This window comes from Papio anubis, chromosome 2, assembly GCF_008728515.1.
Source record: "Papio anubis isolate 15944 chromosome 2, Panubis1.0, whole genome shotgun sequence".
NCBI lineage: Eukaryota > Metazoa > Chordata > Mammalia > Primates > Cercopithecidae > Papio > Papio anubis.
The window spans coordinates 53775523-53790065 of record NC_044977.1 but is presented as its reverse complement, the minus strand read 5'-3'; the positions used below and the strand labels follow the sequence as shown (position 1 = coordinate 53790065).

At 53.0% G+C, this 14543-nt stretch overlaps 1 protein-coding gene across 1 annotated transcript in view; it reads left to right on the top strand.

Moving 5' to 3' along the window:
* SLC6A11 (solute carrier family 6 member 11) overlaps positions 1–13975 on the top strand; it is a 124582-nt gene extending 110607 nt beyond the window's left edge. Inside the window, exons 10-14 of the mRNA XM_003894103.3 lie at positions 1780–1917; positions 5720–5822; positions 7085–7185; positions 8042–8212; positions 11439–13975. Of these exons, the coding sequence (XP_003894152.1) occupies positions 1780–1917; positions 5720–5822; positions 7085–7185; positions 8042–8212; positions 11439–11591 (666 nt within the window). The 3' untranslated portion in view covers positions 11592–13975. The remainder of the gene's footprint in view (positions 1–1779; positions 1918–5719; positions 5823–7084; positions 7186–8041; positions 8213–11438) is intronic.
* Positions 13976–14543: the final 568 nt, after the last annotated feature.

Genomic DNA, 14543 nt, shown 5'->3' with positions numbered 1-14543 from the left:
TCATTGTCACCATAACCACATGGGCTGCGGGGGGGTCCTTTCATTGCCTCCATTTTATAGAAGAAGAAACTGAGGTTCAGAGATACTGAGTGACTTGCTGGGACATGCACCCGGGCCTGTCTGCCTCTTGGCCTACACAGTGCAGGTGTCTCGTCAGTTTCAATCCTGGATAAACAACCTCCCTAGCATCCCATCCTCTTCCCTAGGACCTGGAGAAAGGATAGACAGAGCCAGCCCTTGCTGCTGAGGTGGAGCAGCTGCGAGGCCACAGCCTGGGCTTGAGTCCCAGCCCCACGACTTGCGAGCTGTGTGCCTTGGGCTAGTCACCTTGCCACTCTGTGCCTCATTCCCTTTGTCTGCACAAGGAGTGTTGAAACACCTTTTCTGAGGAGGCAGAGGTAAATCAGAAAGGATTTGGAGCCAACAAATGGCTCCATGGAAGGGGTATTTCCCAACAAGGTGGCTGGCAAAAGCACCCTTAACTCCTCCTCCCTCCCTCAAGGCAGGGCAGTGGGGTGGGTAAAGCCCAGCTCTGGAGCAAGATCGCCTCATTCGAATCCAGGCGTTGCCACTTACCGCCTGCGTGACCTTGGGTAAATTGCGTACTCCCTCCTCTGTGCTTCTGTGTCTTCATTTACAAAAGGGGGATAATAATAGTACAGACCATGGAGAGACTACATAAATTAATGTATGCTAACTGCCTAGAACAGAGCCTGGCACATTGTCGCAGGTATGATGTGTTTGCTATTATCATTACTGTTATTATTATTAATGTGGCAAACATTTCCTGAGCCTTTCCCTCCTCTGTGCCAGGGGCCCTGAGCTAGACACAGGAAATAGATAGATGACAATGATGTGGCCCCTGCCCTCCAGGATCCCACCTGCTTATAAGGAGACAGATATAATCAGGCAACGGCCCCCAGGGTGAGGGGTGTACTCAGGACACAGAGGAGAGGGTTGGGCTGTCCTGAGTGGGGGACAAGAGTGATCAGGAAAAAGTTCATGCAGATCTGCCCCCAGTGCCATGAGAACCAGGTAAGGGGGCGGTTGGTATCTTAGGATATTCAGGCTGGCTGTTAATGGGTGGGTAGGAACTGGGCAGATACCGTGTACCTGGTCCTGTGCTCAGCACGCAAGATACAGATGCTTAGTGGCTCAAACTCAGCCATTGATGCCTGTACCGTTTGGCTGGGGCCCAAAGACACCCAGCAGAGACAAAGAGCTGGAAGTTGGCTCACCTCTGATTGCCCTCCACCCAACAGAGGGGCCTCATCTGCCAGAAACAAAGAGCAGGGAAGCATCCCAACCCCGGAGACCACAGAGACAGACCAGAGCCTGCCATCAGCAGAGCATGTAGCTCCCACTACAGGCACAGAAACCCCAGCCTTGCCTCAAGGGCAGGGGCTGGTCTCATTTAAGTTGTCGACCCCAGCACAGAGCCCAGCACATAGGCATGTGACAGGCAGCATGCGGGAGAAGGAAGAGTACTAGATTTGGAGTCTGGAGACCCCAGCTCAAGTCCTTACTGCCACATCCTTGCTGAATAATCTTGGGCAGGTCACTCCCCACCTCTGAGCCTCAGCATCCTCATCTGTTAAATGGGCATGACTGGAGCTCCGCTAGTTCTGGGATTACTGTTATCCTCTGGCCCCTCGTCTGCATCAGTGGGTGTGGGAATGAAGGAAGCCCAGGGTTCAGGCCGGCTGCGCTTGCTCAGAGCCTGGGCCCCCAGGAGCAGCCTTTTCCTTGAGTTTCACACCATCGTATCTCCCCGTCCAGTTTGTGTGTGTGGAAAGCCTGGTGACTGCCGTGGTGGACATGTACCCCAAGGTCTTCCGGAGGGGTTACCGGCGGGAGCTGCTCATCCTAGCCTTGTCTGTTATCTCCTATTTTCTGGGCCTCGTGATGTTAACGGAGGTGAGTGGCATGGTTTGTGCTGCCCGGGGTGAAGTGGGTGTGTGACGTCAACTCCCAGCTCTGAAAGTGACCAGCTGTGTGACCTGGGTCAGGTCTAGTGCCCTCTGCCACTCGGTTTATGCTTCCTCCTAGCGGGTCATGGTGAGGATCTAATGGAAGTTCTCATCAAGCCCTCAGCACAGTGTCTTCATGTGCAAGTGCTCAGCTAAAGGCCGCTGCTGTTATTCACAGAGGGGAGTCACACTCACCAGGGGAACGCTGGGTTGATCTGTCATGGTGAGCACATGGACGCCTGGGCCATCCCTCAGAATAGCTTCCGGGTGAAGCAACAGTGTCAGCTATTAGCCCTGTAACAGTTACCTATGAGTGGTCTCGCGTTCAGAGCAAGCTTTTCTGGGCATCTCTGATGATACTGGCACCTTCGGGCACCGTGTGCTCCAGCCTGGGCCTTCTGTGTGTAGCCCTCTTCTCATTGTCCCTGCTGGGCCTGCAGGTTAGGAGAGGTTCTCCATGACCTCCAAATTAAGACCATCTGATAAAACTGTATTTCTCTCCCCCACCTCCCATAGCCATTCTGTCAAATAAATACGTTCTTATGTATCTTGGGAAGGTAACATTAGGTATTTTTCTCCCCCTATGCACAAAATTAATTAATTTAAAAAGAAAAAAATGAACTGTTGCCTAGAAACAAGAAGAGTTTTTGTAAGAAACATGGAAAGAAATGAGGGAACTCAGAATTAGTAAAAGCAGCTGATGTAATATTGAGGTCAGGCTAGAAAGCATTTGGGTTCATGCCACCTTGTTGCATCTACTCATCCCCCCCACTTCCCAACTCATATGCTGCCTCTTCCTGGAAGCCTCCTTAGCGTCCCTTTCCTCATTCATGCCCCCAGCCCCTAGCACTTTGTTTGCAGCTCAGTTCAGTCTCCTCCTCCCCATTACCGTGATCTATGGTCCACCTGTTCACCTGTCTCCCCCACCAGACCTCAGGGGCCGTGAGAACAGGAGCCAGCCCTCATTTGGCTTCATGCCCTCAGAGCCAATTCAGCGCCTGGCACGGGGTGGGTACTCAGTGCACAGTGGCTGGCATCATTACCTCGCCCAGTCATTGTCACATTAATGAGAGTGATAATCAGTGTTGGAGCAAATAAATGGTATGCCGCTTCCCAGTTTCCACCTCACCTCTCCCCACTCAGAGAAACCGGGCAGTGCAATAAGCAGGGCCTCATTAAGCACTGATTAATTAGAGTCTCTCGTCACAGTCTTGTCACATACAAATTGGGGGGTTAGCCTGATGCGTTAAAGAGGCTAACGGACAGAATTCCAAGAGGAGCAGATGTTGGCACAGGCATCAGCTGCTTGGAGAAGGCAGGTGGTGGAGGGTGCTTCTTGAACCGCCTGCCCCAGGTGCCCCCAGCTCACCGAGTCTCTGATACCCAACCTCTGACTGAGGCCTTACATCTGCCCAAGGGGTGCTTCATGGCCCCTGGAGGCCATCAGGGAGCCAGTGCTGCAGTCACACAAGACTGTTAGTCAGCAGGCGCTTGGGCCTCCCACGCCAACCATCCGCATCCTCGGAGGACTATCTGTGATCAATTGCACTGGAGAAGTTCAATTGCCAAATGGGCCGTGCTGCCTTGGCCTTCATGGTAATTGCTGGAAGGAACTTTCCCTCACTTACACACATTTAAAGCTCAGCTCTAAGAAAAATAGGCCACAAACGTCTTTTCTTCCACCAAGGCAGTGTGATGAGTGGTTGAGGGTATGGGCTTTGCATCCAGATGACCTGGGTTCAATCCTCAGCCCTTGACTAGCTGGCTGGATGACCTGCAGCAGGTGTTGTCGCTGCTTCGTGCCTCAGTTTCCCCATGTGAACAGTGGAGATAACACTAGTGCCTGCCTTGTAATTGCACTGTGAAGGACCAACTGGATGAAGACACAGGAAGCGGTTAAACACAGCCTGCTGCTTGCTGAATGCTGCATTGAGGTTTCTTTGTTCCTTTGTAAAGTATGATGTTCATGCGAGGGGAGCAACTGGAGGTGGGGGCAGGTCTTAGGTATTAACTCAGAAAGCCAAGCCCCGCACTCCCCAGAGAGGTGCCTCAGACCTGCTTCTGACCCCCACAGACCAGAATATTCACTGTAGTTGTCACAGATGGGAGAACCCCGGCCAGACATGGCCCACTCAGAGATCCATTTTGTTTCCCCCTCACTGTGTTTTTTAAAAACACGAAGTTGCCAACAATTATAACAGAAAAATTTCCCATAAAAATCTGTATTTCTGGTGTCTTCCAGAAAATCTGCAGATCTGGCCTCACAGCTGCATTCCCCAGCAACTGCCCTCCAGAGGTGTGTAGCTAGATGGGGCCCGTACTCTCCAGTTAGCCACGGTCCCCACCACTCCCTGGTACCACACCCAGCCCCCTTTTCTCAGTCGTATCATCTGTCTGGCCTTGTGGGCATTGAGATATTTCTCCCTGTCTAGTTGAAGACATGAACGAGTCCCATGGTGTGTGGTCTGTGAGTGACAGGAGGAGGCAGGCCCAGGGCACCCTGGGAGCACAGAGGGGAAGCAGAACTCCAAGGAAGTCCCCATGGAAGACACACGGGAGGCTCTCCAGGTTTCATTCCAGCCCCCTAATGCACTGTCCTGGTATTCAGACTATCCCACCCCACCTGATCCTCCCTAGCTCTTTGACACTTTCATTTCCCCTGAGTTTGATTGCATCCCCTAAGGACCCTCATTGTATTGTAAAGATTTTATTTAGAGACCCCCGCTCTCCCTACATCTGCAGCTGGTGTCCTTTCCCCTCTCCTCCCTCCTAGAAAACCTTCCCAGATTACCTTGGTCAGCTGAGCTCACACATTCTAGGTCATCACTAAACTCAATCATCACGGATTTGTATGCTACAGAGCTGGCCTGTGGTCATTTCTTCATCCCGTGAAGATGGACCACATACCGCCTGTGTGCCAAGCCCTGGGCCAGAAACTGGGACCCAACCCTGGACAAAGCCAGCTGGACTCCCCCACCCATGGAGATCACACTCCACAGGATTTAACTTACATTTATCACCCCCTACTGTGCACCAGCCCCGCTCCCCTCCTTTTTTAGTTGAGTCCACAAAACATGCTGTGAAGGCCCAAAGAAAGAATGAGGCCGTCAGAAAGGGCTTCCTGAAAGAGGTGGCATTTGATCTGAGCTTTGAAGGAACTTAGCAGGTGAAAGGGAATAGCATGTGTAGAGGCACGAAGGTGAGGCTGTCCCTTGGTCTGTCCAGGAGGGGCTGTGGGAAGGGAGATGAGGCCAGTGAGGAGGGCAGCAGCCCTAACTGGCAGGCTGAAAGGAGCCAAAGGGTGACTTTAAACTGCCACGTGTTTGGTTGGATTTGCACGTTTCAGAGAAAGGTTCCTCCGAAAGCTGGCATGTAGACGGATTGGAGAGGGTGAGGCTGGAGGCAGGGAGGCCAGTCAGGAGGCTGTTATAGCCATCCAGGTAGGGGTGCTGAGCCTCCCCCATCTCGATTTTCTGTGTAGTCTCTGGCCCTTGGGGAGCTGGGAAGTGAGGGGCTGAGATAAGACAAACCATCTGCAGTCCCAGCGGCCCCCAAAGGACAGGAAATTAGGGGGCACCCAGATGGGAGGGTACAATTTTCAAACTGGGGAGACTAGGGAGAAACTGATTCCTGGCAGTGGTAGCCACAGAGCAGAGAGAGGGACCTTCCTGAGGTCAGCTGGCTGACCCTGCTCTCCTGTCTGTCCATTCACCTCCCATCCGTCTGTGTGTCTGTCCCCCAACCTACAGGGTGGCATGTACATCTTCCAGCTCTTTGACTCCTATGCTGCCAGTGGGATGTGCCTTCTCTTCGTGGCCATCTTTGAGTGCATCTGCATTGGCTGGGTGTATGGTGAGTAGCAGCCAAGCCCGTCCACACCCCAGCTGCCCACCGGGTGCCCAGGATCCTGGTGCTTGGACTCTGGTGGGCTCTGGTTCTCTGTGGCTTATCTTGGTCTATACTGGCCTCTTCTTTCTCTTCAGGGATTCCTTGGCCCTTTCCCACTGTTGGGAGGCCTCCTGCTTTCACACCCTGCAGCACAGGAAGGGGTTCAGGGCTCAGGCACTATGATCTTGGGCCAGTTCTTCTGCCCTTGAGACTCAGTTTTCCCCTTTGTAAAATAACAGTAGTCATCAACATGTCTCCAAGTAGGAGAAAGTGTAGTCGAGCAGCAGCCTGCATGGTGCCTGGCCTTCCATAGACAACCACCTCAGGTCCTCCTGCTCCCCAAGCCCAACAAGTGGGTGAGGGTTGCTGGGCTCAGTGATGGTCACTCCTGCCATGAGTGTGGCTTGGGAATGGATGCCTCTGCAGGCCCCTGCTCTGTAGCAGCCCTGCCAGGCCCCTGCCTTCGAAATCCTTATCCCCTTTTCAGGCTGCCTTGCAAAGCTGCACCCATGGGCACAGGCTCTGGCCTTGGCCAGGGAGCAGCCTCATTGCGATCCCAGTGCTGCCGTGTGACCAGGAGCACACCACTTCCCTTCTCACACCATCCCCGGCCGGGCGCAGTGGCTCACGCCTGTAGTCCTAGCACTTTGGGAGGCCAAGGTGGGCGGATCATGGGGTCAGGAGATGGAGACCATCCTGGCTAACATGGTGAAACCCCATCTCTACTAAAAATACAAAAAATTAGCCAGGCGTGGTGGTGGGCACTTGTAGTCCCAGCTACTCGGGTGGCTGAGGCAGGAGAATGGCGTGAACCCGGGAGGTGGAGCTGGCAGTGAGCCGAGATCGAGCCACTGCGCTCCAGCCTGGGCGACAGAGTGAGACTCCGTCTCAAAAAAAAAAAAAAGAAAGAAAGAAATCCTCATCCCCACCCCTGATTGCCTTGCCTCCAAAGGGATCACCTTCTACCTTTCTCCCAGCAACTCATCATTTCCTGGGCCTGAGGCCAGGAGAGCTGTCTCCAGTAGTGGGCCAGCATCCCTCCTGCTGCTTTTTATTCTGAAACCTCACACATGTAACATCCTGGTCGTTATTTCAGCAATACAAAGGTTCCTGCGGCAGTTTTTCTGTCTCAGGCTGGAGAACGCAAACACTCCTAGCCATTCCCCTGACTCATGTACAAAACTTCTCTGGGGTGTGTATGTGCCCATCTGATTTATTCCGGACAGGAAGCAACCGGTTCTATGATAACATTGAAGACATGATTGGCTACCGGCCACCGTCGCTCATTAAGTGGTGCTGGAAGATCGTGACCCCTGGGATCTGTGCGGTAAGGGCCCCGCCAGGAGCCACCTCCAGCCATCTACCCACCCACCTACCCCCCAACCCACGTTTCCACTCCGCAGCCCCCAGCCTGGCCGAAGCTGGACCTGAGGAGGTTGATGTCCCCTGGTTCAGGTTGCCTTGCAAAGCCGCACCCATGGGCACAGGCTCTGGGCTTGGCCAGGGAGCAGCCTCATTGGATCCCAGTGCTGCCGTGTGACCAGGAGCACACCGCTTCCCTTCTCAGGACCTCAGGTTCTGCATAGGCAAATCAGGCACTGGATCTGCCTTGGAGGGCTGAGGACTATGTGGGGAACAAAGACCTGTCCCCGTCTTGTTGTTAACCATGAAGGCAGCAGAGCTGAGGGTGACATTGGGGCTCATGCTCTGCCCAAGACCGGACCACAGCAGGGCCTTTCTGAGCAGACATTTAATTAAAAAACGCCCAATCACTCATCCCTTTATTGGCACTGGATGTAACTCAGAATCTTCACAGACCTTGGTAGTTCTGAGAAGCAACTTTGAAACCAGTCTCAAGGAGTAACTAGAAAAAATAAAAATTTCTAACTGGGCAGAGGCTGGGGAAGAGGCTCCTAGGGGTGGGGAGAGGTTCTCACAGCCCAGCGAGGTCCCAGAACCCACGGCCGAGTTCCCTGAGCATCTGTTGCCTGTGGGATGGGGCTCTAGCCTGCTGTGCCTCAAGCTCACTGTGGTCCTGGCAGGGCCTCACCTTTCACGGCTGTGAAATGGGGCCAGCCTCCTCCCCTGTCAGCCTCCTGCTGGTCTGCCTGGGCCCGAGACCCCTCATGGCCTAGCAGGGCTGAGGGCCCATCCCCCAGGCACCTGCCCCCATCTCTCTGCAGGGGATCTTCATCTTCTTCTTGGTCAAGTACAAGCCACTCAAGTACAACAACGTCTACACCTACCCAGCCTGGGGCTATGGCATTGGCTGGCTCATGGCCCTGTCCTCCATGCTCTGCATCCCGCTCTGGATCTGCATCAAGGTGTGGAAGACACAGGGGACACTGCCCGAGGTGAGACTGCCCCAGGAGGGCTGGTGCATGTGGGCAGGGTTCGCACCTTGGGTCCCAGTTCACTCATCTGCACGGTGCGCAATGACCATGCGCCCATCTGCCTCGGCGGGCGCTGTGGCAAACTCCTCTCTGGCCAATGCTTATCAGCATGGTTGTGCCCAAGGTGTCACTGTGAGGTCTTTTGGCTGAGCCAGTTTCTAGGAGCCAAGCCTCTGTCTTCCTGTCTGTAAAATGGGATAACCGCAGTACCTAACTTATAGAGGCTGTGAGAACTCACTCAGTTCATATAGGAAAAGCCCTGGGATCCTGTCCTGGACCAGAGGGTAACAAGTGTTAGCACTGACTGTTCTGTGAATCCCAATCATTCTGACGTGTCACCCTGCCAGGCTGTCTACCTGCTGTATCTCCTGCCATCCTCAGAGCAAACTGGGGCGATAGGCATCATTTTCTGTAGTTAGCAGGTAGAGGAAACAGGTTCAGAGAAATCAGGTCACTTGCCTGAGGTTACACAGCCAACAGTTAGCAGATCACATTGTTTTTTTTTTTTTTTTTTTTTTGAGACAGAGTCTCGCTCTGTCGCCCAGGCTGGAGTGCAGTGGCGCGATCTCGGCTCACTGCAAGCTCCGCCTCCCGGGTTCACGCCATTCTCCTGCCTCAGCCTCCCGAGTAGCTGGGACTACAGGCGCCCACAACCGCGCCCGGCTAATTTTTTGTATTTTTAGTAGAGACGGGGTTTCACCGTGGTCTCGATCTCCTGACCTTGTGATCCGCCCGCCTCGGCCTCCCAAAGTGCTGGGATTACAGGCGTGAGCCACCGCGCCCGGCCCACATTGTTAAAGACAATTTCATCAAAGTAGATTTTAGATATCCTAAAATTAACCCATTTCAGCTATACGATTAAACAATTTTTAGTAATGTTCCACAATGTGCAGTCATTGTCATGAATCCATTTTAGAATACTTCCATCATCCTAATAAGAGTCCTCATGCCCATTCACCGTTAACCCTTGTTCCACCCCCAGACAACCACAGATCGACTCAGTCTCTGTGGATTTGCCTACCCTGGATGTTTCCTGTCACTGGAGTCCTACAGTGTGTGGTCCTTTGTCAGCAACTGAATCGTTACCGAGCCCATCTTACTCCAGAGCGGCACTCCCTATTCACTCTCCTTCCTTACCGCTGGCAGCGGTTTGAGTGGGTTTCTGCTTATTTAGTATACAGCACAGGGTGTTTGTTGTGTGCCAGACGCTGTTCTAAGCAGTTTACAAATACTAAGTCATTTAATCCGCATAGCAGTCCTGGAGGGTGGAGATTCTTTTTGTCTCCATGGATGAGGAAACTGAAGTACTGAGAAGTGAAGCAACTTGCCCAAGGGCACACAGCTTCTGAAGGATACAGCAGAGACTCTGACATGTGTGATCCTGTCCCCTGAGTTTTGCTGCCTCACCTTCTTCTGCTGGACCGGTTGCACTCTACTGTGTGGCCCTGTCTCTGCCCCAAGGCCACACCCCAGGGACTGCAGGAGTTGAACTTGGCCACCCGGGAGGCGATGGGGAGTGGGGGTATGCACAGCCAGAATGCAAGCTCCAGCTCAGAGTCAGCTACACCCAGCCCACCTGCCTGCCCACTGAGGGGCCCGGGCTCCAGAAATAGCCATGCATCCAACCAGAAGGAGCCAGCCACTAAGGAAGGTCTCCTTCTCAAGCTTGCTCATGCCCCAGAGCAAGTCAGGCTCCTTGGCGCCTGTAGGTCGAGGGCAGTTGGTTAATTCTGATCTCAGGCCAAACATGTCCAGAGGGGACCTGACCTGGGGCCTTAAAACCTTGACCACTGGAAGGCCCCTGCCCAAACTTCCAGATGATTTTTTGGTGTTCAGAAATGCCTGGTGTTGCCTGCTAAATCCTCTAGAGATCATCTCAGGCCTGGTGTGCGGGGGAAAGCAGGGGAGGGAGCATTCTTTCCTAAGCCCCCTCCATCTCCCTGAGCTCACACACCTGCCAACGTGGACAGCAGGGTTTATTTAAGAGGGAATTCTTTGGAGGTGTCAGACCCAGTTTCCAAGTCTTCCTCAGCAAGAGTCCTTGTGCCAGGTAGTCCACCACCCTGAGCCTCAGTTCCCACAAAGCTGCTGCTGGGGGATGGGAGGGATCTAGAGGGGAAAATGAGGATAGAGGTGCCTCAGAGAGGTGCTCTGAGGATGCATCCTACTGAATGGAAGGTAACATGGTGACCACTCAACTAATCTGATCCTTATACTAACCCCGGAAGGCAGGTACCATTATTATCCCCCTTTACAGATGGGGAAACTGAGGGACAGGGGGTTAAGCTTCTTGCCCTTGTTAAATGGTAGAGCCAGAACACAAACCCAAGCACCTGGCTTTGGAACCCATGCTGTAGCCCCAGATCTGTGCCAGAGTCTGAAAGAGAAGACAGAGCCTTGATCCTGAGAAACCAGCCACCCAAAAGGCTTTGCAGCCTTCCTTGGGAAAGGGTTTATGCCCAGAAAGCACCCCCTAAATCCTAGCCTGGAGTCTTCTCCCAGGAAACCTGGGGAGTGCAGATGAAATGGAGGGATAGGGGCCTGAGGCAGGGCCACATCTGGTCTGAGGGGCAGGGCTGTGGGACAGGAGTCTGCATCCATCAGAGCTAGCCAGCTGGTGCTGGCTGCTTTGCAAGGCGGCCTGAGGCTGTGAGCCTTGGGCTTTGTGTTAATGCTCCTACCTTTGAGCACAGCTGGAGGAACACCCAACACACGCTACACCTTCCCCACATGATGGCACCCCTTCCATGGGAAACGCACCCAGGTATCCAGCAATTGTCCTGTAAACAGCCCTGGAGATGCATTCCCACCCAGTGATTCACACCCCAGCTTCTCACTGTCCCCCAAGGGCAGGCACGAGGCAGGGACTCTGATGACAGCTCTGAGTCCCAGCCACCTTTCCTAGCCAGGTGTGAGGCTAAGTACTTTCCATAGCCTCTCCTTACTCTTGACCTAATGCCAGGAGTAGGGACCTCTACGGTCCCCATTTTCCAGAGGAGGAAACTGAGACCCAGGGAGGTTGTTCATCATCGAGGACAGAGCCGTAAGAGGCCAAGCTGGGGCCCGGACCTTAGTCTGAGAATTCTCCAGCACCCAGGTGTCCCCCGTGTACTTGGGAGAGGCCAAGGCAGACCCTGGACCCTGGCAGCTAATCACTCAGATCTTTCCCTCCTCTCCAACCATCCAGAAACTTCAGAAGTTGACGACCCCCAGCACAGATCTGAAAATGCGGGGCAAGCTTGGGGTGAGCCCACGGATGGTGACAGTTAATGACTGTGATGCCAAACTCAAGAGCGACGGGACCATCGCAGCCATCACAGAGAAGGAGACGCACTTCTGAGCGGCCGCCAGCCACCTGGGGCTCTTCTTCCTTTCTTCCCCCCATGTGTGTAAATGAATTCCTGAACCCCATGCTTCACCTAATGGTAGGGGCTTGCTTGTTTTGCACAGGATTTATTAACAAGTTAATTTTAAGGTGGCCACTGTACACTGCTCTAAAGTCATATCCCCTCCCCGCCCCCAGTCATCATGGAAGTAACCACTACAAAGAGATAACACTGTACAGTGACTGCCAGATCTTCTGTCCTAGGGCAGTTTTAATCAATGTTTTCTAGGGATTAAGAAGAAGTGTATAATATTGTAAAACTTTTTTTACTGGGGTCGTGGGCCAGGTGGGGTGGGGAGTGATGGCTGTCCTCCTCTGTCAGCCTTTTAATGACTGTTCTGTGTCCCATGTTTGTCTCTGACCATCCACAGCCGCCCCTCCTCCACACCCCAGGGTATGGCCCCAAGCTGGGGCCCTGATTGTGTTTATCCTCGGCTGCTGTCTTCCCAGTAGTTTTCCTTCAAACTTTCCCTTTCCAAGGGACACTGGGTTTGCAGACAGCAAGGCTATGTGGCAGAGAAGAAAAGGTTCAGCAGACTCAGGACTCCTGGGCTGGAGACCCCCCTCTGCCCTGATCCCATGAAGTGACCTTGGGCACTCCCTTTCCCTCCCTGGGCCTCAGTTTCCCCATCTCCCAAATGGGAGGAGGAGCCGGATTGGGTTATCTCTTAGGGATTCTCTTTGTGTGCCTTCCTGGCTCGCAGACCTGCCATGGACCTTGGCTTCCTCTGAAGACTTGCAGGCAATAATCTCTGCTCTCCCAGTTGTACCTCCTCCCCACCTGCTTATTTAAAATCAAGTTTATCGTAGAAATGGTGTGGTGTTGATGTGTGTTTTCCCTAAAACTCTAATTTCATCTCATCTGTGGGTAGCCCTGCTCTCTGGACACCAGTGGGTCCTCAGCCCCCATGGCGGGGGCTCCTCTGTCTGGCCTGCCATTTTTTCCTGGTCAGCTGCTCTTAGCCCCGGCTCTGCCTCTCCACCCTTGGCAGGGCTGGCTGGAGTTGCCTTGGGGACTGATTTTCTGGGTGGGGAAGCAGCCATCTATTCTTGCAGCCACCCCAGCCGGGATCTATGTCTTAGGACCTTCCTCCGGCCTTCCATGAGAAGGAGCCACAGTGGGGCCTGGTTTCCTCCTAAGGCCCTTCTCTATCCCAGGCCACCTCTTCTCCCTCCTCTTGTCCCCTAACGTCTGCCTACCACCATCCTCCCTCTCAGTTCTCTCCCATCCTTGCCCCTGGTTCAGGAGCCATTCTACCTGCTCCTGTGGCCAGGCGCAAGGCTACAGGTGCAGTCACCTGTTCCCTGCCACCTTCCCTCCCTTCTTTGGCAGAGAGAAGTCTCAGCTCTCACTGGAGGGAAGACCTGGGCATCCCGCTGGCTCCTCCCTCCATGGGACCTGGAGTCTGGCACTGTTCCCCAGCCAGCCTGGCTGCAGAACTCTCTGGCTGATACCGTTCTTCTTTTTCAATTGGACTTCATATCAAGCCTCTACCTTGGTTTCTGAGCTATATGAGGGTGGGGAAGGCACCCTCTTTCTTCTTTCTGTAGGTTCCCAATACTATTTGGTGGAAATGTGGGCTTTCTCTAAACCAAGACTTTAGTTTCCTGTAAGGGTCCTCTGTGTTTGATTCACCCAAAAGTCTGCAAACCCCCAGCGTCTCTGCTCTGGCCAGCCCCGATCTGAAGCCTGTGTCTGCTAAGAGAGATGCCCAGTGCCCCACTGGGCAGGACAGGAAGCCTAGCCTGGGCCCCCTCTGCACACAGCTCAGGCCTGCCCAACTTCTTATGGGCAAGCTACCATCCCACTCTCGTCTCCCTGAGCTGTCTGGTTCTGCGGACCCAGGAAGGGCCAGGCTGGGGCCCTGCTTGTGTTTATCCTTGGCTGCTGTCTTCCCAGTAGGCCCCGGGCAAGGAGGCTTCCCACTGCTGCTGCTACAGGTTCTCTACACCAACTCTCATGGATGCACAGATCCCTGTGGTCCGCCTTCGCCGACACACACATATCGTACATGTGGCTGTTAACACTTGACTCACTTAACACTACTCATGGGGCAGGGCGGAGGGTGGATTGTTGTTTTTTGTTTTTTGTAATTTCCTACTAGTATTTGGGTAACTTTGGGGGCGGGGAGGGCAATGTTGGGGCAGGGGAACATGTCATTGTGATGACTTTTTTGATATTCATTAGAAACAATACATCCTTTCTGAGATATTTACGATATTATTAAAAAATGAAAAAGGTTGTACTGTTTTGCATAATGAACATTTTTATCGGGCATTCAAAGGGTACAAGATTGTCTGCTTACTCATTTTTAAAAATTAAAGAAATGAACACTCAATGTGACTATTCCTAGCAAGGTGGTATTCATTGGGTTTTTTGTCCTGTTTTTATTCCCTCCATGATATGCCTGCAAAACCCTCCTGGATCCCTGTGTGGAAGTTGCAGTCTCAACTCAGCACTACAGATTAGAAACAAAGGCAGTGGTGTTTTAGGAGCCCAGACTTCTTTATGTTCTTGTATTTACCATTTGCCTAGTATGTGCTAGATGCTCTACAGAAGTTGTCTTTTTAATCCTTACAACAACTCTGTAAAATAGGTACTTCTCCACTTTATTTATGTCTTGCTTTATGTATTACTTCCCCTATTTTACAGATAGCCATCTATTCTTGTAGCCACCCCAGCCAGGATCTATGTTTTAAGACCTTCCTCCAGCCTCCCATGAGGAGGAGCCACAGTGGGGCCTGGTTTTCTCCTAAGGCCCTTCTCTCCCCAGCCACCTCTTCTCCCTCCTCCTTACAGTTAGGGGATTTTGAGGCACAGAAAAGTCAAGCAATTTGCCCGCAGTCACACAGCTGGTAAACATCAGGACCAGAAAGAGAACTCAGGTGTGTCTAACCCAAAGGCCC